The 26940-nt window shown below is 51.3% G+C and overlaps 1 protein-coding gene across 3 annotated transcripts in view; it reads left to right on the forward strand.

Moving 5' to 3' along the window:
• AKAP6 (A-kinase anchoring protein 6) overlaps positions 1-26940 on the forward strand; it is a 799841-nt gene that overhangs the window by 731621 nt on the left and 41280 nt on the right. For all 3 annotated transcript variants that reach the window (XM_085627414.1, XM_085627413.1, XM_085627415.1), the window contains 3 exons: positions 8585-8809; positions 10958-11173; positions 16994-20329. In XM_085627414.1, coding sequence (XP_085483540.1) covers positions 8585-8809; positions 10958-11173; positions 16994-20329 — 3777 coding nt within the window. The remainder of the gene's footprint in view (positions 1-8584; positions 8810-10957; positions 11174-16993; positions 20330-26940) is intronic.

Raw genomic sequence — 26940 nt, forward strand, 5'->3', positions numbered from 1 at the left:
ACCCGCCCCTCTTCTTCCCTGTTCTCCATTGGCTGGCCTAGTAAATGCTGGCCAGCCATTGGAGAAGAGGTCCCGTCACTCTAATCCTGCCCCGTCCTTTTCGGATCGGGGGGCGTGTTTTTTTGCGAGAAGTCTCAGGGAGGAGACAACAGCAAAACACGCCCCCCAATCCGAAAAGGACACTCCCTTTCTCCGAGGCATTTTCTGCTGTGCCTCGGAGAAAGGCGGTGGTGTCCCGGCGTTGCTCCCTCACCTGATCTCCTACTGTACGGCAGGAGCTCTGTGCTTGGCCGCTGAGGTGACGGACCCGCGTCATGGGCAGCGTCCGTGCTCATTCCGTAACCCGGAGTCTCCGCTCCGCTCTAAAACAGCAGGGCGTTAACAGGGAATTAAAGCAGGCGCGCTCCGTTCCCGATATACCCGCAGCACAAAGACATTCGCAGAAAAGCATTCCGACATACCTCCGGCGCATCTCTCATTCCGAGGTATTTCATGGAGTTAGGTTTCTGAAAAGAGCAGGAGGGGGGTTTATCTCGGTGCCTCCCGGGTGACCCACGCGGAGGCCCCGGTCTGCTTCTGGTGCGATGAAAGTGTCCCGGATGGGCCGTCAATCTTTGGACATTCTGGGGAATGTGAAACGAAAAGGAAGCGCATCTTTTCCAGCTGCTGCTGATTGGCGTATTCCATTATGGGGTTTGCACCAGGGCACAAATAGAGAAAATACAGTTTGTGCTGTATTTTCTGCTGTGTGATTATCGAGTGCTCACAAAGCAAGCTGAATGTGGCACCTATGTAGACTTGTTCAACGCATTTGAAAAGTGGAGCAAAATGAGTTTGCTTTGCTCCCTGTAAAACCAGAAGGAAATACCAGTTATCTCCATGTTTTGCGCTGGTATAAAATTGGATGCAATAATTTCCAGGGTTTTGACCAATTTTGCTTTATTTCTTAGTATTCAGGTTGTAAATATAGTGCAAATTAAGGTGGTATTCGCACCAAACTGATAGTCATTAGAAAGTATAGAATTCGAGGATGTACCGGGGTTTGCCCAAGCTACTGTCTGTACCCATGTTCCCCCAGGAGCGGGTACCTTCACCCCTTCCTTGCCCTTCCCCTCACACCTCCCCCTCAAAAATGGTTCCTGCTCCAGTGCCCCGTCATTGTGTCACACGCAGATGCGCCATGCCCCTTGCTGCCTCATGGCCTCCCACTTCCACCACCACACCCCCTCCCGCAGTCGACAGGAGATAAAGTCAAGATGAGTAGGGGAAAGCCATGGGAGGCGAGGAGAAGCGCTGCGGGGGGCCCCGGCCCGGGAGCCGGAGCAGCGGGCCTCTCCCCTGTGATGTTTGTTTATCCTCACACCTCTCCAGGCGGGATAGAGGGGACAGGGAGGTATGTGCAGTGAGAACTAGCACTATTTCTGGATGTGGATAGATCAGCGGGATATACCATGTTTCCTGGCTGCGGGTGAGTTAAGCCTCAGATCTGCCACCCCGCACCGGTTCAAAGATAGCCTGTAGAACTGTAGGCGCGAAAGGACGGACTCTTTATTTTCTAGCCTCCATTTCTAGGAGGTTTATCTCTGTCTGTAACCAACCCTATGTTCTTTTAATGGCCGTGACACGGGTCATATGTGGTCTCAATGGGCGCTTTTAATAATGTAGGCTAACTCCCTGTCAGAGACTCCCTGACATTGTTGTGGGATTTAGCTCCATATCCATTTCAGAACTCTTACAATTCTGGCTTCTAATACTAGAGCTGTCCGACCCATCAGACTGGATCACCGATGTAATCCCTTGAAAGAGAGGAGGAAATAACTATTCAAACTGCAACCCGAGTTCACGATCAGCTGGTGCTATAGTTCCGCGGGTTAGGCGCCTGCTTCCGTTTTCTGTGTCTAATCTGCTGTAACTCTCGCGCTCCAAACTCGGACTGAGCCTGCCGATGAGATCAGCCTATCACATGCACACCACGTGTTTCAGTACTTCCAGCAGGGTGTTGTAGGTGCCTACTGTACAGATCTCCGTCTTCTATGCTGTTGAACGCCATAGGCTACTCAGTAAGGCAGATCAGTGGGTCGTGTGCCTGCTGCGGAAATCCATGAGACGCTCGCATATTACACATTGCACTACGTGTAGGATAGCTCAGTGTGTTAGACCCCTTCAGGGAGTTTGTGTACAGTCTAAAAAAAAGCATTTACAATGCAACGGTCTCGGCATTGTTAAAGTTAGAGCTATTGGCATTGCTCATGACAATGCCGTTTCTTTAAATGTTTTAAAAACAAAAAACATAAACAAAAATAATGTCATGAGCAATGCCAATAGCTCTAACTTTACCAATGCCGAGACCATTGCATTGTAAATGCTTGTTTTCCATCTGCCTAGATGCACCTCAGCGTCTCCTCTGCTCCAACTCCATTGGCTTAAAGTCAATAAGGACATTGAATTTAAGGCCCTATGTTACATGCCGGCTCGACAGTTGAGAACGTCCAGCGTCTCACTGTTTTCAGTCCCCAGGTTTCGTCTTGTCCATATGAGGGGCCGCTCCTTTTCATTCTTGGGCCCCAAGCTCTGGAACGCTGTTCCAATTGATCTTATGAATTGTCACTCACTGTTAGCTTTCCGTAAGCGCCGAAAGACTCTGCTTTTCAGCAACCTGTCCTGACTCCTATTCGGCCCGTTGCCCAACACCCGCATGACCCTGCCTCCACGTGTCCAGCGCCGAGAGACCCTGTTGGGTAGCTGCGCGCTTTATAAATCTACAAATAAATAAATAGATCATGGTCTTCCAGGAGCCATGTAAAGAGACTGCCCCACCCCCACAAGGTGAGCCTCCACGCAGCCATGGACATGGAGAGGTAGGGAGCTCTCCAAAGTGGTGTAGTAACTTACCAGAATGCCCCCAAAGCACTAATGTTACAAACTAGGTTGTTGCAAGCAATATCACAACAGAGGTGGAAAAATGAAGCCTGCGTGGGGCAAAGCTGGAGACATAAGACCTGAGAAGGCAGGGGAAGGGGGGGCAGCTCGTGCTCAGCGCAGCTTGTTGTGAGAAGCGCCCCGGGAATGGACATGGGGCGGAGGGGGGCACGGCTACAGCCATACTTACAAATATATACAGGTCAAAGCAATGTGCAACTCTGTCTATGTGGGACTAATGCCTGTTATCATAGTGTGAATCTTCTACCCCAGGGCCTGTCAGAGAGGGTAAGCAATGCGATAACCTGTGCCTGTTACAGAAATCTGTGAGAATCCATGTAACAAGGACTTGCCTACAGGCAGGGCTTTAAGTGGGACGGGTCTCCCCGGTGCTGAGCACTGGCAGATTTTTAAAGGCCTCGAAACAGGTTTCTATCGGGCTCGATTTTGTGCTCTGGCACAGACGGCCCATTTGTTTCCGGACTGCAGTGATAGCAGCACATCGATGTGCACTGCTCACACTGCTCACTTCTCAATAGTGGAGAGGTTACGGCATGACGTCATGCCAGGTGAGCGTTGTAGGGAAAGGGAAATCCTTTAAAGAGAGTCATTTCGTCTCTGGATTTCCCTTCTCTTTTTGAAACGCAGGAGCAGCAACACTGTTGTGGTGTCACCAGGGCTTTAAGTGGAAGCGTTTTCAATATTATATACAACAAGGCATAGTTGCTGCTTATTTGTCTTATGCAACTAACAACCATTGACAAAGCCAATAGTCCTGACTTGTTGTTGGTATGACGTTACTTGTTGTATCATATATCTGGATGCAATGACAGACACAGCAAAACACAAGTCGTGCGACACACTATGCTATGCACAGATTTTTAGCTTACGTGTTTTTAAGCCACGCCCTTAATTACATTGGCCATGCCCCTTTGAAAGACCTCACAGTTTTTTCATCCCAAATGAAGTCCTGCCTCCAGGCTTTAACACAGTGTAATATAGTTCACCCTTGATGGCCTATTGGCTTTAACATGTGTTTTCCAATAAATGCCAGCCCTCCTGGCTCTTCATAATACACCGATCACACTGAATACATCTGATATGAATTTTCCAGAAGAGCCGCTCATGGCCAGAGCCCTCATCATTGACTTGTCACCAGTGGCGGTCCTTGCAGGTAAGTGCGTGGGGCAGTGGGGCGGGACGGGGGTAGTGGGGTGAAAGTGGCATACGACAGGATTAAATAAATAAATAAATAAAACAACTGACCTTCCGCTTGCCGCATCGGTGATGCGGTGCGCGCGAGGTAAGTTGTTTTATTTATTTTTTTGTTTTACATTTCTTATACCGTCATTCGTCACTTTCACCCTCCACCTACCCCACAGCCCCACCCCACTTACTTGCATGACCTGCCACTGTTTATCACCACAACTAACTCAGGGCTGTTGTATTGAGCACACACTTTCCCCCAAGGCAAAAAGTGCATTACATGCACTCTTTTTTTGCACTCTTTTTTTCAGAGAAAGTACCAGCAGCGGCCCGTGCGGGTGAGGGTGGTGGGGCGGGGGGATTTTGACAGACGACATTTAGAAGAAATTATTTATTTAATTTTCCCTCATGGTCGTCTGTTGAAGCCCCCCCAACCCAGCACCACATCACCACCGCTCTTACCTGCACAGGCCGCTGCTGGAAAGCACAAACCTGACCAATCAAATGCTTGTACAGAAGTAGTTCAACATGTTGATTGAGCATAAGCTCCTCTCTGGTAATCGCATATGGTACTGTGACAGCTGTGCTATGAATCCAGACCTACATATCAGCCCAAAGTTTCTGCTAGGAATCTATCAATGTTGCTGGGGTTACTGAATACTCCGGATTCCTAGTCTTGGTTCCACCTCATACCTCTTTCTTCCACCCCCTGCACTTCCTGTCTCTGTATCTCATGAACACCAAGGCTGCCTAGTCCTGAGTCCCCCCGCCTCTTTCTTCCACCACCCTACACTTCCTGTCTCATTATCCTGAATTCCCCGGGGTGCTGAGTCTTGGTTCCACCTCATGCATCTTTCTTCCACCGCCCTGCACTTCCTGTCTCTGTATCCCATGAACACCGAGGCTGCCTAGTCCTGAGTCCCCCCGCCTCTTTCTTCCACCACCCTACACTTCCTGTCTCATTATCCTGAATTCCCCGGGGTGCTGAGTCTTGGTTCCACCTCATGCATCTTTCTTCCACCGCCTGCACTTCCTGTCTCTGTATCTCATGAACACTGAAGCTCCCTGGTCTTGATTCCACCTCATGCCTCTTTCTTCCACCCCCTGCACTTCCTGTCTCTGTATCCCATGAACACCGAGGCTGCCTAGTCCTGAGTCCCCCCGCCTCTTTCTTCCACCACCCTACACTTCCTGTCTCGTTATCCTGAATTCCCCAGGGTGCCGAATCTTGATTCCACCTCATGCATCTTTCTTCCACCCCCTGCACTTCCTGTCTTTGTATTTCACTCCTGCAGGGTTATTTTTCATTCCTGCTTTCACTCTCACTGAGTTGTCCCTCTTTTCCTCCCTTTTCCTGTGGCCCCTGTACAGCGTTTTCAGAGGGCACTCAGTGGAGTAATTGGTGAGTGTGAGGATGGTGAAGGCCACTGAGCAGCTCATTAATAGGGCACTTAGTGAGTAATCTGTGAGGGAGAGAATGGTAGTGGCCACAGCAGTGGAGTATTCACTGAGTGTGAGGACAGTGAAGGCCACAGCACACATCATTAATGGGACACTCTGTGGAGTAAGTGGGGAGTGAGAAGATGGTGGAGGCCACAGCACACATCATTTATGGGACATTCGGTGGAGTAAGTGGTGAGTGAGAAGATGGTGGAGGCCACAGCACACATCATTTATGGGACATTCGGTGGAGTAAGTGGTGAGTGAGAGGGTGGAGGCCACAGCACACATCATTAATAGAGCACTCCGTGTGTAATCTGTGAGGGAGAGAATGGTAGTGGCCACAGCAGTGGAGTATTCACTGAGTGTGAGGACAGTGAAGGCCACAGCACACATCATTTATGGGACATTCGGTGGAGTAAGTGGTGAGTGAGAGGGTGGAGGCCACAGCACACATCAGTAATAGGGCACTCGGTGGAGTAAGTGGGGAGTGAGAAGATGGTGGCGGCCACAGCACACATCATTAATGGGACACTCTGTGGAGTAAGTGGGGCGTGAGAAGATGGTGGAGGCCACGGCACACATCATTAATAGGGCACTCCGTGAGTAATCTGTGAGGGAGAGAATAGCAGAGGCCACAGCTGTGGAGTAATCACTGAGTGGGAGGAGAGTTGAGGCCACAGTACACATCATTAATAGGGCACTCAGTGGAGTAAATGGTGAGTGAGAGAATGGTAGTGACCACAGCAGTGGCGTATTCACTGAGGGTGAGGACAGTGAATGCCACAACACACATCATTAATGGGACACACGGTGGAGTAAGTGGGGAGTGAAAAGACGATGGAGGCCACGGCACACAGAGTTTAACAGGACACTCGGTGGAGTAAGAGGTGAGTGAGAGGGTGGAGGCCACAGCACACTGAGTTCAATGGGCACTCAGTGGAGTAAGTGGTGAGTGAGAGGACAGTGGAGGCCACAGCACACAGAATTAATAGGGAACTAAGTGGAGTAAATGGTGAGTGAGTGGACTGTGGAGGCCACAGCACACAGCATCAATAGGACACTCAGTGAGTAACCATTGAGTGAGAATGGCGGAAGCCACAGCTGTGGAGTATTCACTGAGTGTTAGGACAGTGAAGGCCACAGCACACATCATTATTAGGGCACTGAGTGGAGTAAGTGGTGAATGAGAGGACTGTGGAGGCCACAGAACTCATCATTAATAGGACACTCGTTGAAGTAAGTGGTGAATGAGAAGACGGTGGAGGCCACGGCACACATCATTAATAGGACACTGGGTGGAGTAAGTGGTAAGTGAGAGGATGGTGGAGGCCACAGCACTAATCATTAATTGGCCTAACGGCTAGGGCGGTCGACCTCGAATCTGGGGAACTGGGTTCGAGTCTCGGCAATGACGCTGAACATCCTGTGATTCTGGGCAAATCAATAAATCTCCCCATGCCTAACAAAAATGAATGTGTCCTCATGTAATGCAACTGGTGCTATGTAAAGCGCTCCGATACCCGATTCGGGTCAAGTTCACGCTATATAAAACTCTGAAGAAGAAAAATTAGGACACTCGGTGGAGTAAGTGGTGAGTGAGAGGGTTGAGGCCGCAGGACACAACATTAATAGGACACTCGGTGCAGTAAGTGGCGAGTGCGAGGGTGGAGGCCACAGCACACAGCATTAATAGGACACTCTGTGGAGTAAGTGGTGAGTGAGTGGACAGTGGAGGCCACAGCATTAATAGGACCCTCAGTGGAGTAAGTGGTGAGTGAGAGGATGGTGGAGGCCACAGCACACAGAGTTCAATAGTGTATGTATTCATTTGTGCTTTTATGACCGTTTTTTACTGGATCGAATAAAGAATCGAGGGGCATATCAGCAACAACCGGCGATAATTATCGCTAAGCGCATTTAGCGCTAGGATAATTATCGCCGTCTATCGTGGAATTTTATCGCTGAGATAGCGTGCTATCAGCAACGATAAAATTCCTGGCACAAGCTGCCAAATGTGCGATTATCGCTGAAAATCCAGCGCTAATCGCACAAGGTTTGGGGATAGCTTGTTGATAGGGCAGGGCAGACTTAACCGTGATATCCATGGCTAAGGATATCATGATATCACGGATATCAGGATATCATGGCTAAGTCAAACTAAAAGCAGGCGTAAGGAAAGTAGCGATAACCGCGGTTAGCACTACTTTTCTTATCGCTATGCTTGTTAGCGTGCCCATTGATAATTGGAGAAATGTCGGTTAGCGACATTTCTCCAGTTATTTTCGGAAGGAACGCCCACTTTGCATCTCATTAGAGATCCAAAGGTGGGCATTACGGGAAAGGGCGCTAAGGCAAGGATTCACGCGATAGCGTGACCTTGGTGATAAAGCGATAAAATTATCGCTGCTTTTCAGCCGAAAACGGCTGCAAAAGTGGCGATAATTTTATAGCACCGCCTTGTTAATATGCCCCTGAATTGAATAGGGCACTCAGTGGAGTAAGTTGTGGCTGATTGGACGGTGGAGGCCCCAGCACACATCATTAATAGGGCTCTAACATGCGTAAGCGCCTAGTGTGAGCGGAGCTGTCTCTTCCAAACTTGAGTCTGAAGCTGACTGTTGTGTAGAGACAATCGTTAAGGCTTTTTCTCTCACTCTCTATCACATAAACACACATTCTGTGTGTCTCTCTCTCACCCAATTCGTCTCTTCCTCACTCTATCTTTCTCTCCCTCATGCTGTCTCCTTCACTTTCTCTTTCGGTGTCTGTCTATCTCTAAATCTATCTTCCTATTTTCCCCTCTCTGTCTCTCTCTCCATTTCTCTCTCTCTCTCCCTTCCTTTTTTCTCTCTTCCTCTCCCTCTCTCCTCCTTTCTCTCTCTCCCTCACTCACCCCCTCTCCCTCTCTTTTCTCTCTCTTCCTCTCTCTCCGTCCCTCTCTCTCCCTCTGTCTCCCTCCCTCACTCTCTCTCTCCCTCTCTGTCTCTCACCCCCTCTCTTTTTCTATTTGTGACAGGCGGCCCTCGGGGTGAAGATCCTCGGCGCAGTGAGGGGCCCCTGTGAGCAGGGCCCCCGGGACCTGCTGTCCCCTGAGAGTGGCAGCCTGGTCAAGCAGCTGGAAGTCCGCATCAAGGAGCTGAAGGGGTGGCTGAGAGACACCGAGCTCTTCATCTTCAATTCCTGCCTGAGGCGCGAGAAGGAGGGCGTGGTGGACACGGAGAAGCAGGCGCAGCACTTCAAGGTACGGCCCAGTGAGGGCCCCCTCACGGGGGTCACGCATAGTCAGGGCCACTGGAATCATGCGATTTTGTGGCCGCCACGATTTTCGCATGATTATAGATTTTCCACATTTGCCACATAGTCAATCATCTGCCGCATAATCTGCAGATTTAACAAAACAATAGTTTCTAACTCAAACGGTTAAAAAAATACAAAAAAAGCGTCAGCGCGTGTTAGGGCGCACCGGAAGTCCTTGTGCAAAGACGGACTGGTCACCTTTCTGCTGCTTATTACTATATTTGGGTATTAAACTAGTACTAAGTAGGTGACCCAATGCCCAGACAGTGTAAAAAGTACAAAATAATGAAGTAATACCATCCAAAAATGTGCCGCATTCTGCAGAATAATTTGCCTTTCCTTGCGGCAATATTCCTTGTGTACCCTGAGTGGCTTGAGAGCTACACGCAGTGGGGTCAGAGGTCAGCTACTGCTCACTCCAGGTTTAGTAGCAGGAGCACGCACAATGGGTCACAATGCTACACTGAGGTCAGGTTGTCCAGGACTCCTCTGAGTGTGCACCCCCAGCCACTTGAGAGCTACGCGCAGTGGGGTCAGAGGTCAGCTGCTGCTCCCTCCAGGATCAGTAGCAGGAGCGCGCACAATGGGTCACAATGCTACACTGAGGTCAGGTTGTCCAGCACTCCTCTGAGTGTGCACCCCCAGCCACTTGAGAGCTACGCGCAGTGGGGTCAGAGGTCAGCTACTGCTCACTGCAGGTTTAGTAGCAGGAGCGCGCACAATGGGTCACAATGTTACATTGAGGTCAGGTTGTCCAGGACTCCTCTGAGTGTGCACCCCCAGCCACTTGAGAGCTACGCGCAGTGGGGTCAGAGGTCAGCTACTGCTCACTCCAGGTTTAGTAGCAGGAGCGCGCACAATGGGTCACAATGTTACATTGAGGTCAGGTTGTCCAGGACTCCTCTGAGTGTGCTCCCCCAGCCACTTGAGAGCTACGCGCAGTGGGGTCAGAGGTCAGCTACTGCTCACTCCAGGTTTAGTAGCAGGAGCAGGCACAATGGGTCACAATGCTACACTGAGGTCAGGTTGTCCAGGACTCCTCTGAGTGTGCACCCCCAGCCACTTGAGAGCTACGCGCAGTGGGGTCAGAGGTCAGCTCCTGCTCACTGCAGGTTTAGTAGCAGGAGCAGGCACAATGGGTCACAATGCTACACTGAGGTCAGGTTGTCCAGGACTCCTCTGAGTGTGCACCCCCAGCCACTTGAGAGCTACGCGCAGTGGGGTCAGAGGTCAGCTCCTGCTCACTGCAGGTTTAGTAGCAGGAGCGCGCACAATGGGTCACAATGTTACACTGAGGTCAGGTTGTCCAGGAATCCTCTGAGTGTGCACCCCCAGCCACTTGAGAGCTACGCGCAGTGGGGTCAGAGTTTTAGGAATGTGTAGCTGAGTCATAGTCCTTTATGCTGATTCATTGTGTGGTCATATTTGGTCACTCAAGACTCGTGTAAAGATGGCATCAGATGCCAAGTTTCGCTGGAGTCCTAGATGAATGTGTGGGTTGCGCCAAACCACTTGAGTGGGCCTGGGCTTAAAATTCTGCTCCGCTTGCAGAGTTTGCTGAGATTTACTCACTTCTTGCTCAACGTAGTGCGCGGGTTCTGAAATACTCTGCCTAGCGGTGCAGAGTTTTTCCTCTCGCGTGGCTCACCAACGTTAAGTTAGCGAGCGCGAGAGAAGAAAGTCGTATGCTAGACCACCTCCCAGCGAGAGTTGCTGCAGGTCGCTACCACTCGCGGTGAGAAACCTGCCCACTTGAGTAGAACATCTACTGGCGTGTCAGAAAGCACAGCGCTCTCTTGCGCTACGTGTGGTGCTGTTCACGCTGATTTTATAGCACGGGACAAACTCTTGGTGCTACAACCCAGAGTGCGCAGCACAACTTACCTTACTCCACTGGTGGACCTCTGCGCAGCATGGCAGAGTTTTTTCAGCACTTTGCGGAGTTCCCTGTCGCAGAACTCTGTGAAGTCCGCCCAGGCCTACACTTGAGATCTCTAGGTTGTGCGGTCAGATGTCAGGCTTTGTTGGAGTCCTAGCTGAGTCTCGGGTTTGCATCCTTACCTCATTCACATTGTTTTTTTCCTCACCACAGACGTTGTGTGCTGAGATCAAGCTCCGGCGGCGTGGCATCGCCTCCATCCTCCGCCTCTGCCAGCATCTCCTCGAGGACCAGGAGACATGCCACCTGGACGCCGACCACCAGTCCATGCAGCTAATCATCGTCAACCTGGAGCGGCGGTGGGAGGCCATCATCATGCAGGCAATGCAGTGGCAGAGCCGGCTGCAGAAGATGCTGGGCCCTGAGCGGGTGAGAGAGGGCTGTGGGCCCCAGGATGAGTGGTGGTAATGTGGGAGAGAGGGTAGGGCCCCAGAGTGTGTGGTGGTTGGGTGAGAGAGAGCTGTGGGCCACAGGGTGTGTGGTGGTAGGATGAAAGAGGGCTGTGGGCCCCAAGATGTGTGGTGGTAATGTGGGAGAGGGGGTAGGGCCCCAGAGTGTGTTGTGGTTGGGTGAGAGAGAGCTGTGGGCCACAGGGTGTGTGGTGGTAGGATGAAAGAGGGCTGTGGGCCACAGGATGAGTGATGGTAATGTGGGAAATGGCTGTGGACCCCAGGGTGTGTTGTGGTAGGATTATAGAGGGCTGTGGGCATCAGGGTGTGTGGTGGTAGGGTGAGAGAAGGCTGTGGGCCCCAGGGTGTGTGGTGGTAGGGTGAGAGAGGACTATGGGCCCCAGGGTGTGTGGTGGTAGGGTGAGAGAGGGCTGTGGACCTCAGGATGTGTGGTGGTAATGTGGGAGATGGTTTAGGGCCCCAGAATGTGTGGTGGTTGGGTGAGAGAGAGCTGTGGGCCACAGGTTGTGTGGTGGTAATGTGGGAGAGTGCTGAGGGCCCCAGGGTGTGTGGTGGTAATGTGGGAGAGGGGATAGGGCCCCAGAGTGTGTGGTGGTTGGGTGAGAGAGAGCTGTGGGCCACAGGGTGTTTGGTGGTAGGATGAAAGAGGGCTGTGGGCCCCAGGATGTGTGATGGTAATGTGGGAAATGGCTGTGGGCTCCAGGGTGTGTTGTGGTAGGATTACAGAAGGCTGTGGGCCCCAGGGTGTGTGGTGGTAGGGTGAGAGAGAGCTGTGGGCCACAGGGTGTGTGGTGGTAATGTGGGAGAGTGCTGAGGGCCCCAGGGTGTATGGTGGTAATGTGGCAGCAGGCTCTGGGTCCCAGGGTGTGTGGTGGTAATGTGGGAGAGGGGGTTGGGCCCCAGAGTGTGTGGTGGTTGGGTGAGGGAGAGCTGTGGGCCACAGGGTGTGTGGTGGTAGAATGAAAGAGGGCTGTGGGCCCCAGGATGTGTGATGGTAATGTGGGAAATGGCTGTGGTCCCCAGGGTGTGTTGTGGTAGGTTTAGAGAGGGCTGTGAGCCCCAGGGTGTGTGGTCGTAGGGTGAGAGAAGGCTGTGGGCCCCAGGGTGTGTGGTGGTAGGGTGAGAGAGGGCTGTGGGTCTCAGGGTGTGTGGTGGTAGGGTGAGAGAGGGCTGTGGGCCCCAGGATGTGTGGTGGTAATGTGGGAGAGGGTTTAGGGCTCCAGAGTGTGTGGTGGTTGGGTGAGAGAGAGCTGTGGGCCACAGGGTGTGTGGTGGTAATGTGGGAGAGTGTTGAGGGCCCCAGGGTGTGTGGTGGTAATGTGGCAGTGGGCTGTGGGTCCCAGGGTGTGTGGTGATAGGATGAAAGAGGGCTGTGGGCCCCATGTGTGGTGGTAATGTGGGAGAGGATTTAGGGCCCCAGAGTGTGTGGTGGTTGAGTGAGTGAGAGCTGTGGGCCCTAAGGTGTGTGGTGGTAGGATGAGAGAGGGCTTTGGGCCCCTTGTGTGGTGGTAATGTGGGAGAGTGTTAAGGGCCCCAGAGTGTGTGGTGGTAGGGCGAGATGGGGGCCAGGGTGTGTGGTGGTAATGTGGGACAGGGCTGTGGGTCCCAGGGTGTGTAGTGGTAGGATGAGAGGGCTGTAGGCCCCAGGGTGTGTAGTGATAGGGTGAGAGAGGGCTGTGGGCCCCAGGGTGTGTGGTGGTAGTGTGGGAGAGGGCTGTGAGAACCAAGGTGTGTGTTTGTAGGGTGAGAGAGGGCTGTGGCCCTAGGGTGTGTGTTTGTAGGGTGAGAGAGGAATGTAAGTTCCAGGGTGTGTGTGTGGTGGTAGGGTGAGAGAGGTCTGCTGGTCCCAGGGCGTGGAGCTTCTGGGTGGGACTAGTTTAGGAGACGTACTGCATGTCTTAGGTGTGGGCAGTAGGGTGCTGCTAGGTGCAGAGGTGTCCTGCAGGTCCCAGTGTGCAGGGCCATAGGATGGTGTCAGGCTGAGAGAAGTGCGTCAGGTTCCTGTATGTCGGGCAGTATGGTGGTGTCAGGCTGAGAGACATGCTGCATGTCCCAAGGTGTAGGGAAGTAGTGTGGTGCAAAGCTGGGAGATGTGGGGGCAGTACGGTGGGCTGAGAGATGTACTGTTGGTGCCAGAGTTCTACTGATGGTCGCAGGGTGTGGGGCAGGAGGGTGGTGGTGGGCTGAGAGACCTGCAGCAGGTCCTAGGGTGGTGCCGGGCTGTGAGATTTGCTTCTGGCCCCAGGGTGTGGGCAGTAGGTACCTGCTGCTAGCAGTTAAAATTATTTAAACAATGTTTACAATTATAAGTAAAACATATAATGTAAAAATAAATTAAACATATATGTATAAAATATAAAATATATACTTAATATTTGTAAATAATTATTTTAATAACTTACAAATTGTTCAAAAACATTAAAAATAATAAACACATATATAAACATACACCAATATTATAAATACATATATATGTAACATTAAAATATTACAATATTTTTAATATTTTTAAAATACATTTTACACAATATTAACTAAAACAGTAGAGAAAATATTGGATAGCAAAGGGGATAAAATTACTATTCCTACTCCAGTGGGTGCAACAGTAGGGAAAGTGTTGGATAGCGGGAGGGTAAAAATTACTATTCCAACTCCAATGAGTGCAACAGTAGGGAAAATGTTGGATAGCGTAGGGGTAAACATTACTATTCCCTCTCCAGTGAGTGCAACAGTAGGGGAAGTGTTGTATAGCGTAGGGGTAAAAATTACTGTTCCCACTCCAGAGAGTGCAACAGTAGGGAAAGTGCTGGATAGCGTAGGGGTAAAAATTACTATTCCCACTCCAGTGAGGGCAACAGAAGGAAAAGTGTTGGGTAGCGGAACCATATAAATTTCTATTCCCACTCCTGTGAGTGCAACAGTAGGGAAAGTGTTGGATAGCAGAGGGTTAAATTTAACATACTTATCAATTAAATAATTTATAGAAGTAAATAACCAATTAATAATTAATAATAAATTCATTCTAAATACTAATGAATAAATATTAATAATTGCTTTATTATAATTAAATTACTTCCCACCCCATTCCCCTATAAACCCACAACCCACTCCTAAAAACACAATTAATATAAATATCAATGAATTAATAACATTTAATAACCATTTTTTTAAAATTAACTAATAATAAATTAATTATAATACTAAAAATGTATAATTACTTTTCTATAATTAAATTGCTTCCCACCCTGTTCCCCTGTAAACCCACAATCCGCTCCTAAAAAAACATAATTAATATAATATATTAGTTAATTAATATTAATAACCAATTCATAATTCATTAATAATACATTAATGATAAATATTAATAAATACAAATGTATAATTATTATAATTAAATTACTTCCCACCCTATTCCGCTATAAACCCACAACCCGCTACAGAACTAAAATACGCGAAACGTATTTACATAAAAGTAATTACTGCTAAATATTTTACACATACATTTTAAAAAACTACACTTATACCAGAAAATGACATCACATACTTTTAACATACATACTAAAATGCAGAACACTAATATAAATATCATTAACAACAATATTTTTACAAACGCAATTACTGTCTTCGATATTAACAAAAAAGATATTTCTTACCTGACTGTCGATATTCTGTACCACAATATACTGGCTGTGGATATTCTTGTACCTCGTTATTTCAAACTCGATTTTCTGTCTGTACACCAGTCTATCCACAGCTGCCCATCTCACTGATTCCGGCTCTAATTCTGTGGCTAAAGATTGTGTAGAGTAGTGGTTCCTAACCTGGGGTACCCGCACCAGCAGGAGGGTGCAAGGTGGCATATCAGAGGGAAGGTATGTACCGTATGCAAAATAAGAGTAGCGCAGGACTTTTGTAGTGGGTGTGAACATTAATCAGGGCATAGAAAAGGTTAGAAACGCCTAGTGTAGAGTGACTGTAGAGTGCAGTGTGGCTGCATAGTGTGTGTAGGCTGCAGAGTGTGTGTAGGGTGCAGTGCGGCTGTAGACTGTGTAGTGTGTGTAGGGTGCAGTGTGCTGCAGAGTGTGTGTAGGGTGCAGTGTAGCTGCAGAGTAAGTGTAGGGTGCAGTGTGGCTGCAGAGTATGTGGAGGGTGCAGTGTGGCTGTAGACTGTGTAGAGTGTGTGTAGGGTGCAGTGTGACTGCAGAGAATGTGGAGGGTGCAGTGCGGCTGTAGACTGTGTAGAGTGTGTGTATGTTGCAGTGTGGCTGCAGGGTGTGTGTAGGGTGCAGTGTGGCTGCAGGGTGTGTGTAGGGTGCAGTATGGCTGCAGAGTGTGTAGAGAGTGCAGGGCGGCTGCAGATTGTGTACAGTGTGTTTAGGGTACATTGTGGCTGCAGAGTGTGTGGAGAGTGCAGGGCGGCTGCAGATTGTGTAGAGTGTGTGTAGGGTGCAGTGTGGCTGGAGAGTGTGTGTAGGGTGCAGTGTCGCTGCAGACTGTGTAGAGTGTGTATAGGGTGCAGTGTGACTGCAGAGTGTGTGGAGAGTGCAGTGTGGCTGCAGAGTGTGTGGAGAGTGCAGTGTGGCTGCAGAGTGTGGAGAGTGCAGTGTGGCTGCAGAGTGTGTGGAGGGTGCAGTGTGGCTGCAGAGTGTGTAGAGGGTGCAGTGTGGCTGCAGATTGTGTAGTTTGTGTAGGGTGCAGTGTGGCTTCAGAGTGTGTGGAGGGTGCAGTGTGGCTGCAGATTGTGTAGAGTGTGTGTAGGGTGCAGTGTGGTTGCAGAGTGTGTGTAGGGTGTAGTGTGGTTGCAGAGTGTGTGGCGGGTGCAATGTGGCTGCAGAGTGTGTGGAGGGTGCAGTGTGGCTGCAGAGTGAGTGCAGTGTGTGGAGGGTGCAGTGTGGCCGCAGTGTGTGGAGGGTGCAGTGTGGCTGCAGATTGTGTAGAGTGTGTGTAGGGTGCAGTGTGGCTGCAGAGTGTGTGGAGGGTGCAGTGTGGCTGCAGAGTGTGTGGAGGGTGCAGTGTGGCTGCAGAGTGTGTGGAGGGTGCAGTGTGGCTGCAGAGTGTGTGGAGTGTGCAGTGTGGCTGCAGATTGTGTCGGGTGTGTGTAGAGTGCAGTGTGGCTGCAGAGTGTGTGGAGAGTGCAGTGTGGCTGCAGAGTGTGGAGAGTGCAGTGTGGCTGCAGAGTGTGTGGAGGGTGCAGTGTGGCTGCAGAGTGTGTAGAGGGTGCAGTGTGGCTGCAGATTGTGTAGTTTGTGTAGGGTGCAGTGTGGCTTCAGAGTGTGTGGAGGGTGCAGTGTGGCTGCAGATTGTGTAGAGTGTGTGTAGGGTGCAGTGTGGTTGCAGAGTGTGTGTAGGGTGTAGTGTGGTTGCAGAGTGTGTGGCGGGTGCAATGTGGCTGCAGAGTGTGTGGAGGGTGCAGTGTGGCTGCAGAGTGAGTGCAGTGTGTGGAGGGTGCAGTGTGGCCGCAGTGTGTGGAGGGTGCAGTGTGGCTGCAGATTGTGTAGAGTGTGTGTAGGGTGCAGTGTGGCTGCAGAGTGTGTGGAGGGTGCAGTGTGGCTGCAGAGTGTGTGGAGGGTGCAGTGTGGCTGCAGAGTGTGTGGAGGGTGCAGTGTGGCTGCAGAGTGTGTGGAGTGTGCAGTGTGGCTGCAGATTGTGTCGGGTGTGTGTAGAGTGCAGCACACTCAGTACAGGCCCAGCAATGCCTGCACCTTCCCCTGCTCTGGCTCTGTGTCTAGATGTGGTTGGATGCTGAACGCCTACTGATGGTTTACCCTTGTCTTCACAGGACACCCAGGGACTTCTGGATTCTGATTGGATGGATCTGAATGGCATGGGGGAGGACGCCTGGGAGTGGGACGAGACTGACTTCCGCCCAAAGATGATTGGTGAGGACTCCAGTGACGTCAACCAGAAGCCCCAGCCCGCTCCGCCCCGCCTTGAGATGGAGGCCTCGAATGATGCTGAGACCGAGGAGGACAAAGTTGGGGACCACGTGAGCTCCTTGTGTGGTCCCAGGGTCACTGCCCCCATTGCCCCCCCCATATATCAGGTCTACAGTCTTCACAACGTGGAACTGTTCGACAGATGCCAACAGTCCTACCTGCAGAAACCTCCTGCGGCTTGCCACCCAAAGCCACCGAGCCTCCTGCAAAAGAGCCTGAACCACGACTCCTCCTTCTCTTCCACCAAGTCTCTGCCAGAACTGTTGGGTGGAGTTGCCTGGACCCCGCCCGATCAGACCACCCGGCGGGGAGCTGTGAGCAGGTACTCGGAGTGTGAGAGCGGGATAGCAAGTGAAGGTGACCCTGAGACAGCCGCCAGCTCTGAGGCCTGCTTGTTGGCCGACGGAGAGGGCACCTGTGCCATGGAGGCTGACCCAGTGGAGATCCCTGGCATGCAAGAAAGACCCCAGCCTGCACATCAAAATGGAGAGAAGGATGGGGTGGAAGGTTTGGGGAAGTGTCATGCTACGTCTTCCTTGTCCTGGTTAAAAGATAAGACAAAAGACTTTGACCGAACTACTGACCTTCCATCTCAAGCTTCGGAGGAAGGGCTCCAAGCCAAGCGGGATCTACTCACATTTTACGATTACTCCTATCTCCAGAATTCTTCCAAGTTGCAGTTACCCACTATAGTGACCCCTTCGCAGGCTGGTGATAGCACAGGCACCTTCTCAGCTACACACCAGGGTTCGTACCATGACACCATCAAGCATCAGTTGCACCATTCAAATTTAAAGTCCAATACCATCATGTTACCGCAGTCCCCAGATGACCCAGACCCCAATTCCGTGGAAGGAGTCAAAAAATGGATCACGCAACAGGAAGGGAAGCCGATGCCTTGGTTATCCTCCGGCTCTTCCCTTGAGTCCATCTCTCCTGCTGGAGATCTACTGGGGTCCAGGACTTTCAGAAGCAGCGACTGCCTTCAACGTAGCACATCCCTCGAGAGTTGGCTCGTATCCTACAAAAGCAACGAAGACCTCTTCAGCGGGCATGGCTCGCCCGACAACAGCCTGAGCAGCGATTCTGTGGGGGAACTGAGCAAAAGAACTTTGGATCTCTTGAAACGTCTGGAGGACATTGAGAGTCCTTCTGACCAGAAGATAAAACGCAGCATCTCGGATATAACGCTCCAGAGCAGTTCCCATAAGATGTCCGTCGCTGGCCAGCATTCACTCGACATCGCTTCATCGGTCAACGAGGATTCTGCATCTTCACTCACAGAGCTGAGCAGCAGCGAGGAGGTCTCGCTGTGCTCAGAGGATATTATAGTCCAAAAACACACCATACCAGACTCCAACGCCTGCTTCCGGAAGCACCTGAGCCGGTCACTGGCTGAGGAGAGTGATGCCAATGTCAGCATGATTGTCAACGTGTCATGCACCTCGGCTTGTACCGACGATGAGGATGACAGTGACCTGCTGTCCAGCTCCACCCTGACCCTGACGGAGGATGAGCTGGGAATGAAGGATGAGGAGGACGAAGTCTCGAGCATTGCCACAGATGAGGACATCTACGAAGAAAGTGGCTTGATGTCAGGAATTGAATACATCAAGAATGAACTTCAGACCTGGATCCGGCCGAAGTTCATGCTGCCGCCAGACAAGAAAAGGGCCAGTCCCTGCAAGGCACTCAAATGTGGCAAATGGTGCTCGAGCAACCGCATGATGGCGGCAGCTGAAGCCTTAAGCATTGATGAGATCTTAAAGGGGTCTGCGAGGAAGGTGTCACAAGACATTAGTCAACGCAAGCATTTGAACACCACTCAGGAGCAAGCCTTCAAGAATCCGGTCAAGGACCATTCGCAGGTGAGCAAGGATCCCCTGGTGGATGATGTGGAGAATGGAAATGTGGAAAGTGCACAAGAGCACATAGGGGAGGAGCTACAGAGACCTCCAGGGCCGGAAGTCATTGATTCAGTTGCTCAACAAAATCCAGACCAAGAAAGCTATGTTTCCGAGCCACACAGACTTATTTCAGCTCCGAAAGAGCACAAGTTGGGTGTTAGCCGGGTAGCCCGATCAGCACATGTCACGAGGGACCTTGTAAAGGATTGTGAGGCTGGCCGTCATTGCAATCTGAAAGTACACACTCCTTCCATCGCCAAGCCTTGGAATGTGACCTCCTTAGAGCTTGGAGGTGAAGATACGCAGACTGTTCAATCACGAGCTACTGTACCCCATGGACAGTCGGGCAGAACGGACCTTCTGGACAGGCAGTACGATGGCTGCACAGCTTCAACGGATAAAGATATCTCAGGGAGCCCAGATTCCTGCTGCCATGGCCACAGTGCACTTTCCGAGGAGCCAATGGAAGAGGATTCCTCGGTACATGACTTTGTGAAGGAGATCATAGACATGGCTTCGACTGCCCTAAAGAACAAGTCCCAATCTGAGAGCGAGGTGGCCAGCCCTAGCTCCCTCTCCCAGATCAGGGAGAAAGTACTGGAGCATTCGCACAGGTCCCTGCAGCTCAGGAAAGGCGACTTCTATTCCTACCTCTCCCTCTCTTCACACGACAGTGACTGCGGAGAGGTGAGCAACTATGCAGAAGACCAGAGCATCACTCCTGTGCCACCAGATGATAACATTGAGTGCTTCTTTGAGGCATGCACTGAGGACGAACCTTCTGCGCAGGAGCTTATGTCACCAGACTGTAGTGTGGAGACTTCCCCAGCAGAGACCGGCACCTCTGCCTGGTCCCAGGAATCCAAAGCACCCCTTGAATGTATTGCATCTTCTCCGTTGAGTGTTCAGCCAGACCCTCAAGGGTCGTGGTCTCCCGGCCAACAGGTCCCAGGGACATCTAAGGGGGATCCAGCCAGCTTCCAGGAACACACTGAGTGCCATTCCATGGACACTGCTTGGGGCGGCCCCAGTGGAGGTGTCAGGGAGGAGCCATTTTACTCCAGGAGGCCTAAGTCCAGTGATGCTGGTCCCACGGGGGCCCCAGCATTGGATCTTCGCTTTACGCCCTCATATTCGAGAAGGAAGGAGCAACCGCACCATGACACCAAAACACTTTGTGCCAGAAACCCTCCTCATCTGCATCAAGAAGCCCCCCATCCCACAACGGTGGTGGGCAACCACTTCCCACAACCTGCAAATACATGTGACAAGGTATGTATGGGTGTGTACTAGCAGCATTGAGTGATTCATGTGCTTCGTGTGATAAGTTTAATGATGACAGTTACAGTACATGAGCATAAACCAACACTTCATTTTTCATCCCCCTCAAGCAAAATGTTTGAAAAATGCAAGTCAACATTTTCAATAACTTTTTAAGCAGAGATTTTGAGTTAGCCAATGGTGTACCATTTCAGGAGTATGTCAGTCTCTCCCCATTCTCGGATTGGCTCCACCTACTCATAAGACCCGCCCACTTCTGTGGCGGATTCTAGTCTGAGTGTCTCTGCCTCCACGCTCTCCTTCTGGCATCACCAAACTCCTAAAGTCCCACATGACCCCACATTCGTGCCACTAACACCCTCCCATCACTGCTGCCACGCTGAAATCATCCCGGAAGTGATAGAGACCACACTGCAGTCTTTAGTGAGCATCTAATATTTGTCGCTCACATAAAAAATCCATCCAGGTCAAGTCTGCTCAGTGCGACTATCAGTGGAGAGCTTAGTTTACAAAATATCCCATTGCACAAGCAGTTGAGAGTGAAGTGAAGCAGGCATGGCGCTCCACTGGACCCCTCACCGTCTGTCTGACCTCTCAGACATTATGGCAAGAAACATGTTGACCACCACAGAGTAGAGCACTACGGTCTTGAACTATTAAATTTAAGATAGAAGTTGCCACTCCAATTTTAATCAGGTAGGAGCCACTCTATTAAAATATATTTTTGGACTACCGAACCTGTTTTAATTCACACCTGTACTTCCCAACATCTACACTCACTTAGACCCTCACCCACACCTCACCTAACGGCAAGGAACAAAAGATCTCCGCCAAAGAGCGCCATCATTGGGTGCCCGTTGGGTATTGCAGCACCGACCCGACTAGGAGCAGTCCTGATGATGAAGCATGACACCTAGCTGGCTGGGTGTGTGAGGACCCTAGTTCCGAAAGGAGGAATCCCACGTTCTTGCTGATTCACTCTCTTTGGAGTATAATCTTCTCCCTAGTGAATCAGTGCACCTCTTATTTCTCTGTACTCGCCCTTTGGGTGTTTTACCTAGGAACTGCACTCCCTTTTGTTCTGTGATAGACTTTGGGCAAGTATGCTGGACCTAAACAAAAGTCCTACCTGATCCCCTTTGTTGAAATATCATAGTGCCTAGAGCCCCAGCCCCCCCCCGAGTGCACTTTCTTCTACTGGGCTGGGAATGATTTGGAGGAGCTGTGTGTTGCAAGGCCCTAGGACTGCCTGACCCACTGGCCCATGAGTCTGTCTGATGATCTTGGCTAGCTCATTGGTGAACTCTGCCTGGGACACCGAACAAGCCATTCGGCCCTTGGGTCACGTGGGTTAGTTGAAGTGAGCTCGTGCCCATTGCATCCCCTGCTTGAAAACCCACTATGTTCCCTAGTTGCGGTTGTCCTGTGTTGCTGTGCCAACCAGGAGGGGAAACGTCCTTTACAACGCGGGCTGAGCCACGTGTGCCGTTTCAAATCAAGCAGAACAACGCTTGCCTGAACCGTGCAGGTGCCTTGACCACGCATCTGCCTTAACCACGCATCTGCCTTAACCACGCATCTGCCTTAGCCACGCATACGTGTGGTTACGGCAGTCAGCGGTCTAGATGTGCGGAACAGGAACATGTGCGATCGGGAGACGAAGCTCCAGGACACAACCCGGTGAGTGGGGCTGGGTTTTGTGGGGTTAGTTTTTTGGGATGGGGTCAGTTTTAGGGCTCAGGGTGGGGGGGCTAGGGTCAGGGTCGTTTTTTGGCAGAGGGCAGGGTTGTAGGGCTCAGGGCGGAGGAGTCGGGTAGCTTTTAGGGCTGGGGGTCAATCTTAGGGCTCAGAGCAGAGGGGCGCAGGGGATGGGGTCGTTTTTTGGCAAGGGCCAAGTTTTAGGGCTCAGGGTGGGGAGTCCGGGTAGTTTTAAGGGCTGGGGCGAGGTAGACTGCAGGGCTTGGGTATCGAAAGTTAGGGCGCAGGAAAGGGTAGCTGGGGTGTACACTTCACCACGCATATCTATTTAGCAATCATGCCTTTGCAATTACATTTGTTGTAAAGGCATGCGTAGTAAAGACAGTTGTGGTTCAGACTGCGTTATTTAGGCATGCGTGGTTTTGGCATGCATGGTTGTATCATACAAACTAACAGGATTAGCTGGAGATTAGCCTGCAGTAAGATCTGGGGTCCCTGCTGGCTTATTTATGGATGGGTACTGTCCTGCAGCTGCCCAGCCCCCCGATACCCTCATCCTGTTTGTTGTCCCATCAGCCACTTGTACAACTAACATGCTTCCTACAATAATACAGCCTTGAGAGATCTCGGCGTCCCCTAAACTATGCCCGTGTATGGCCGTACAGTGGGCTCTTTCAATGCAGCTAGCTGGGAACCTGCCCCCAATACTCACGCTCACACTGCTCTCTTCAGGTGGGGAAGTGCCCCCTAAGAGAACCCTCAATGTGCCCCCGGGGTAAGTCATGCCACATGCTCGCTGAACTATATGCACTTTTTTGACAGGTTCCACGCACTTTTTTTGGTTGCACCATATCCTCTGACACACTCAACCCAACCCTTGGGCTCCCCTCAGCCTTCTGATTGGTTCTTGCACACTACTCTGACTGTCTCTCACCCTGTGAGTGGATTCATCCAATCCGATAGCTTCACCCACTACCCAGCCCTCTAAGTGGCTCTCAATCGTCACCTAGCTCCACCAACACCTTGGATTGGCTCTCATTCCACTAGCTAGCTTCTCCCATGCCATTGGCTCCTGCCACTGCTCGTGATTGGTACATGGAAGATGCCTGGGAGCAGGTTTGGAGTAGGCGTGGTGGCGGATTATAGAGCATTGAACACAATTCGCTTTCCTATGGGAAGCAAATGCAATGAAGGTAAAAGATGAAGCACCAGGGAGGACCTCGGGACACAAGGGAGTGCCCTGGAGCACCAGTAAGTGCCTTGGGACACCAGGGAGTGCCTTGGAGCACCAGGGAGTGCCTTGGAGCACCAGGGAGTGCCTTGGAACACAAGGGAGCGCCTTGGAACACAAGGGAGCGCCTTGGAGCACAAGGGAGTGCCTTGGAGCACAAGGGAGCGCCTTGGAGCACAAGGGAGCGCCTTGGAGCACCGGGGAGCGTCGTGGAGCACCAGGGAGCACCTTGGGACACCAGGAAGTGCTTCGGGACACCAGGAAGAGCCTTCAGGACACCAGGGAGCGCCTTTGGACACCAGGGAGTGCCTTAGAGCACCAGGGAGGGACTCCAGGGAGTGCCTTGGAGCACTAGGGATGGACTCCAGGGAGTTCCTTGGACCACCAGGAAGTGCCTTGGAACACCTGGGAGTGCCTCGGGACACCAGGGAGCACCTCGGGACATCAGGGAGCGCCTCGGATCACCAGGGAGTGCCTTGGGACTCCAGGGAGCGCCTCGGGACACCAGGGAGCGCCTCGGGACACCAGGGAGCACCTCGGGACACCAGGGAGCGCCTTGGGACTCCAGGGAGCGCCTCGGGACTCCAGGGAGCGCCTCGGGACACCAGGGAGCACCTTAGAGCACCAGGGAGTGCCTTGGGACACAAGGGAGTGCCTTTATTTATGAATTTATTCTTTATTTGCCTTGGAGCATCAGGGAGTGCATCGGACCACCAGGAAGTGCCTTGGGACACCAAAGAGTGCCTGGGGACACCTGGGAATGCTTTGGGACCAAAGAGTGCCTCGGGACACCAGGGAGTGCCTCGGGACACCAGGGAGTGCCTCGGGGGGACACCAGGGAGTGCCTCGGGGGGACACCAGGGAGTGCCTCGGGGGTACACCAGGGAGTGCCTCAGGACACCAGGGAGTGCCTCGGGACACCAGGGAGTGCCTCGGGGGGACACCAGGGAGTGCCTCGGGGGGACACCAGGGAGTGCCTCGGGGGGACACCAGGGAGTGCCTCGGGGGGACACCAGGGAGTGCCTCGGGACACCAGGGAGTGCCTCGGGACACCAGGGAGTGCCTCGGGGGGACACCAGGGAGTGCCTCGGGGGTACACCAGGGAGTGCCTCGGGGGTACACCAGGGAGTGCCTCGGGGGGACACCAGGGAGTGCCTCGGGGGTACACCAGGGAGTGCCTCAGGACACCAGGGAGTGCCTCGGGACACCAGGGAGTGCCTCGGGACACCAGGGAGTGCCTCGGGACACCAGGGAGTGCCTCGGGACACCAGGGAGTGCCTTGGAAAGTTATATGTGTGCTCCCACCTGAATTCAGGCCTTGTTATGTGCTCTGGCCTACATGTTGGGCCCATTTCATCTCTGCAATGGTGTGTGACCAGGAGAGGTTTGCCCCTACCATGTGGGCACCTGCCGATTGTAGCAAGCTGGTTCAAGCAGCTGGTTCTCGCTACCCACCCCACAATTCCTGGCACAGTCAGCAGGCTAGACCCAAGCAAACAAGATGGCCTAATGTCTCTGTGCTCACATCAGCACCAGCTGATAAGGAACACCAAAAATACACCCAACACAACACATGTCTGTATCGGGGTGCTTGTATTTGTGCCACCCCATAAACACACAGCCAAAAGCCTCAACACAGCACATTATATAGAACACTGCAAACCCATCCAACACATCACAAGGCTGTAAAAACAACACAAACAAAATGCTCAACACAACACTTGTATAGAACCCCACAAATCCATCCAACACATTACAAGTCTGTAAAAACAACACAAACAAAACACCCAACAGAACACATGATATAGAACACTGCAAACCCATCCAACACAGCACAAGTTTGTAAAAACAACACAAACAAAACACCCAACAGAACACATGATAAAGAACACTGCAAACCCATCCAACACAGCCCAAGTCTGTAAAAACAACACAAGCAAAACACCCAACAGAACACATTATAAAGAACACTGCAAACCCATCCAACACAGCACCAGTCTGTAAACAACACAAACAAAACACCCAACAGAACACATGATATAGAACACTGCAAACCCATCCAACACAGCCCAAGTCTGTAAAAACAACACAAACAAAACGCCCAACAGAACACATGATATAGAACACTGCAAACCCATCCAACACAGCCCAAGTCTGTAAAAACAACACAAACAAAACACCCAACAGAACACATTGTATAGAACACTGCACATACATTTAACAAAGCACATTTGTGTGTCAGTATAACAAACAACATAACAAAACCAACACTCCAAGAGAACCCATTAGAGGGAACATCACACAGATGTGCCATGCATTTGGGTGTCCAGAGGCGCACATGAGCCCTAACCTCTGAGAAGCAGCACACACGGCATTCAACAGCACCCATCCAACGTGGTCCAGGTAGGTCAGTAACACTCCCACGCCTCCAGGTACCTCCCTCAGGTGGTACATGCCGGTGAATGTGCAGCAACGCATCCACCCCGGCAGCTCTGTGCCACCCATGGGACTCACTGACACATCAATGTTTGGGACACAACTCACGTACTGTAGGCAGTCAAGAGGCAATGGCACCGCTGACCTCACAACCCAAGGAGCCATCTCCGGCCACAGTCTATGATTCACACCAAGCTGCTTTTTAACTTATTTTTATTAAAAATAAATTTTAAAAACAAAATCTCATCCATTTGATGGAATGTACAAGCAATCATATTCTTGAATTCTGGCTCTTACAGATTCCTGAATACTCATTATGAATTTGCAATATTATAAAGCATCTGTTGTCTGTATCTACGGGGCTGGCGTTGAAGCATGAAACGGAGTAAACTTCCCCACAGGTGTGAGAACAACTCCTGGTTTAGGTAGGGGGCGAGGATGGCCGCGCACCGGCTGTGGAAATGGAGGAGTGAGGGTGGGAGTTAGAATAGGATACAATTTACGAAGCGCATAGTTACTCCTGATAGGAGTGTCGCAGCGCTAGCCGGTCAAAGCTACCAAGAGTAATGAAGACTCAAAGGAGAACAGCCTATCTAGAGAGCCGAGTTTTTAAGCCTTTCTGGAACAGGATTTCTGCTCGAGCCAGCCCAGCTTGGAACCAAGGAAACCAAAGGATACATCACCACCGTGGACTCTCCTCACTCCTGGAACTTGTGCAAGCGAAGCCTCCGGAGACCTAAGACATCTTTGGGGGGAGTAAGGAGTAAGAAGGGAGCGTAGATAGGACGCACCGTCTTATGGAACACCCTAAAACAAAGAGAAACGGCCTTAAAATCAAGGCATTTCTCCACCGCGAGCCAGGGCAGCATGTGAAGCAACGTGCTCAGCGATGCACGTTTCGGAAGATTAAACCGTAACCGCGCTGCCGCATTTTGGACCCGTCGAAGTATCGTTAGCCTGGCCTGAGATACTCCCAGACATAAAACATTACAGAAGCCCAGCCGAGAGACCACGAAAGCCTGGACCACTGTTGTCTGGGCCGATACAGAAAGAAGATGAATGATTTTTTAAATAGATCTGAGAATGCCAAAACACGCGCCTGCTAAGGCAGTGATTTGGCTATCAAAAGTGAGCTTTCCATCAAATGCCAGCCCTAAGGGGCATATTATCAAGGGCCGGCGATGAATATCGCAAAGCGCGCTTAGCGCTTGCATATTTATCGCTGGCTATCTCTGGA

Source organism: Triturus cristatus, chromosome 9 (assembly GCF_964204655.1).
Source record: "Triturus cristatus chromosome 9, aTriCri1.1, whole genome shotgun sequence".
Classification (NCBI taxonomy): domain Eukaryota; kingdom Metazoa; phylum Chordata; class Amphibia; order Caudata; family Salamandridae; genus Triturus; species Triturus cristatus.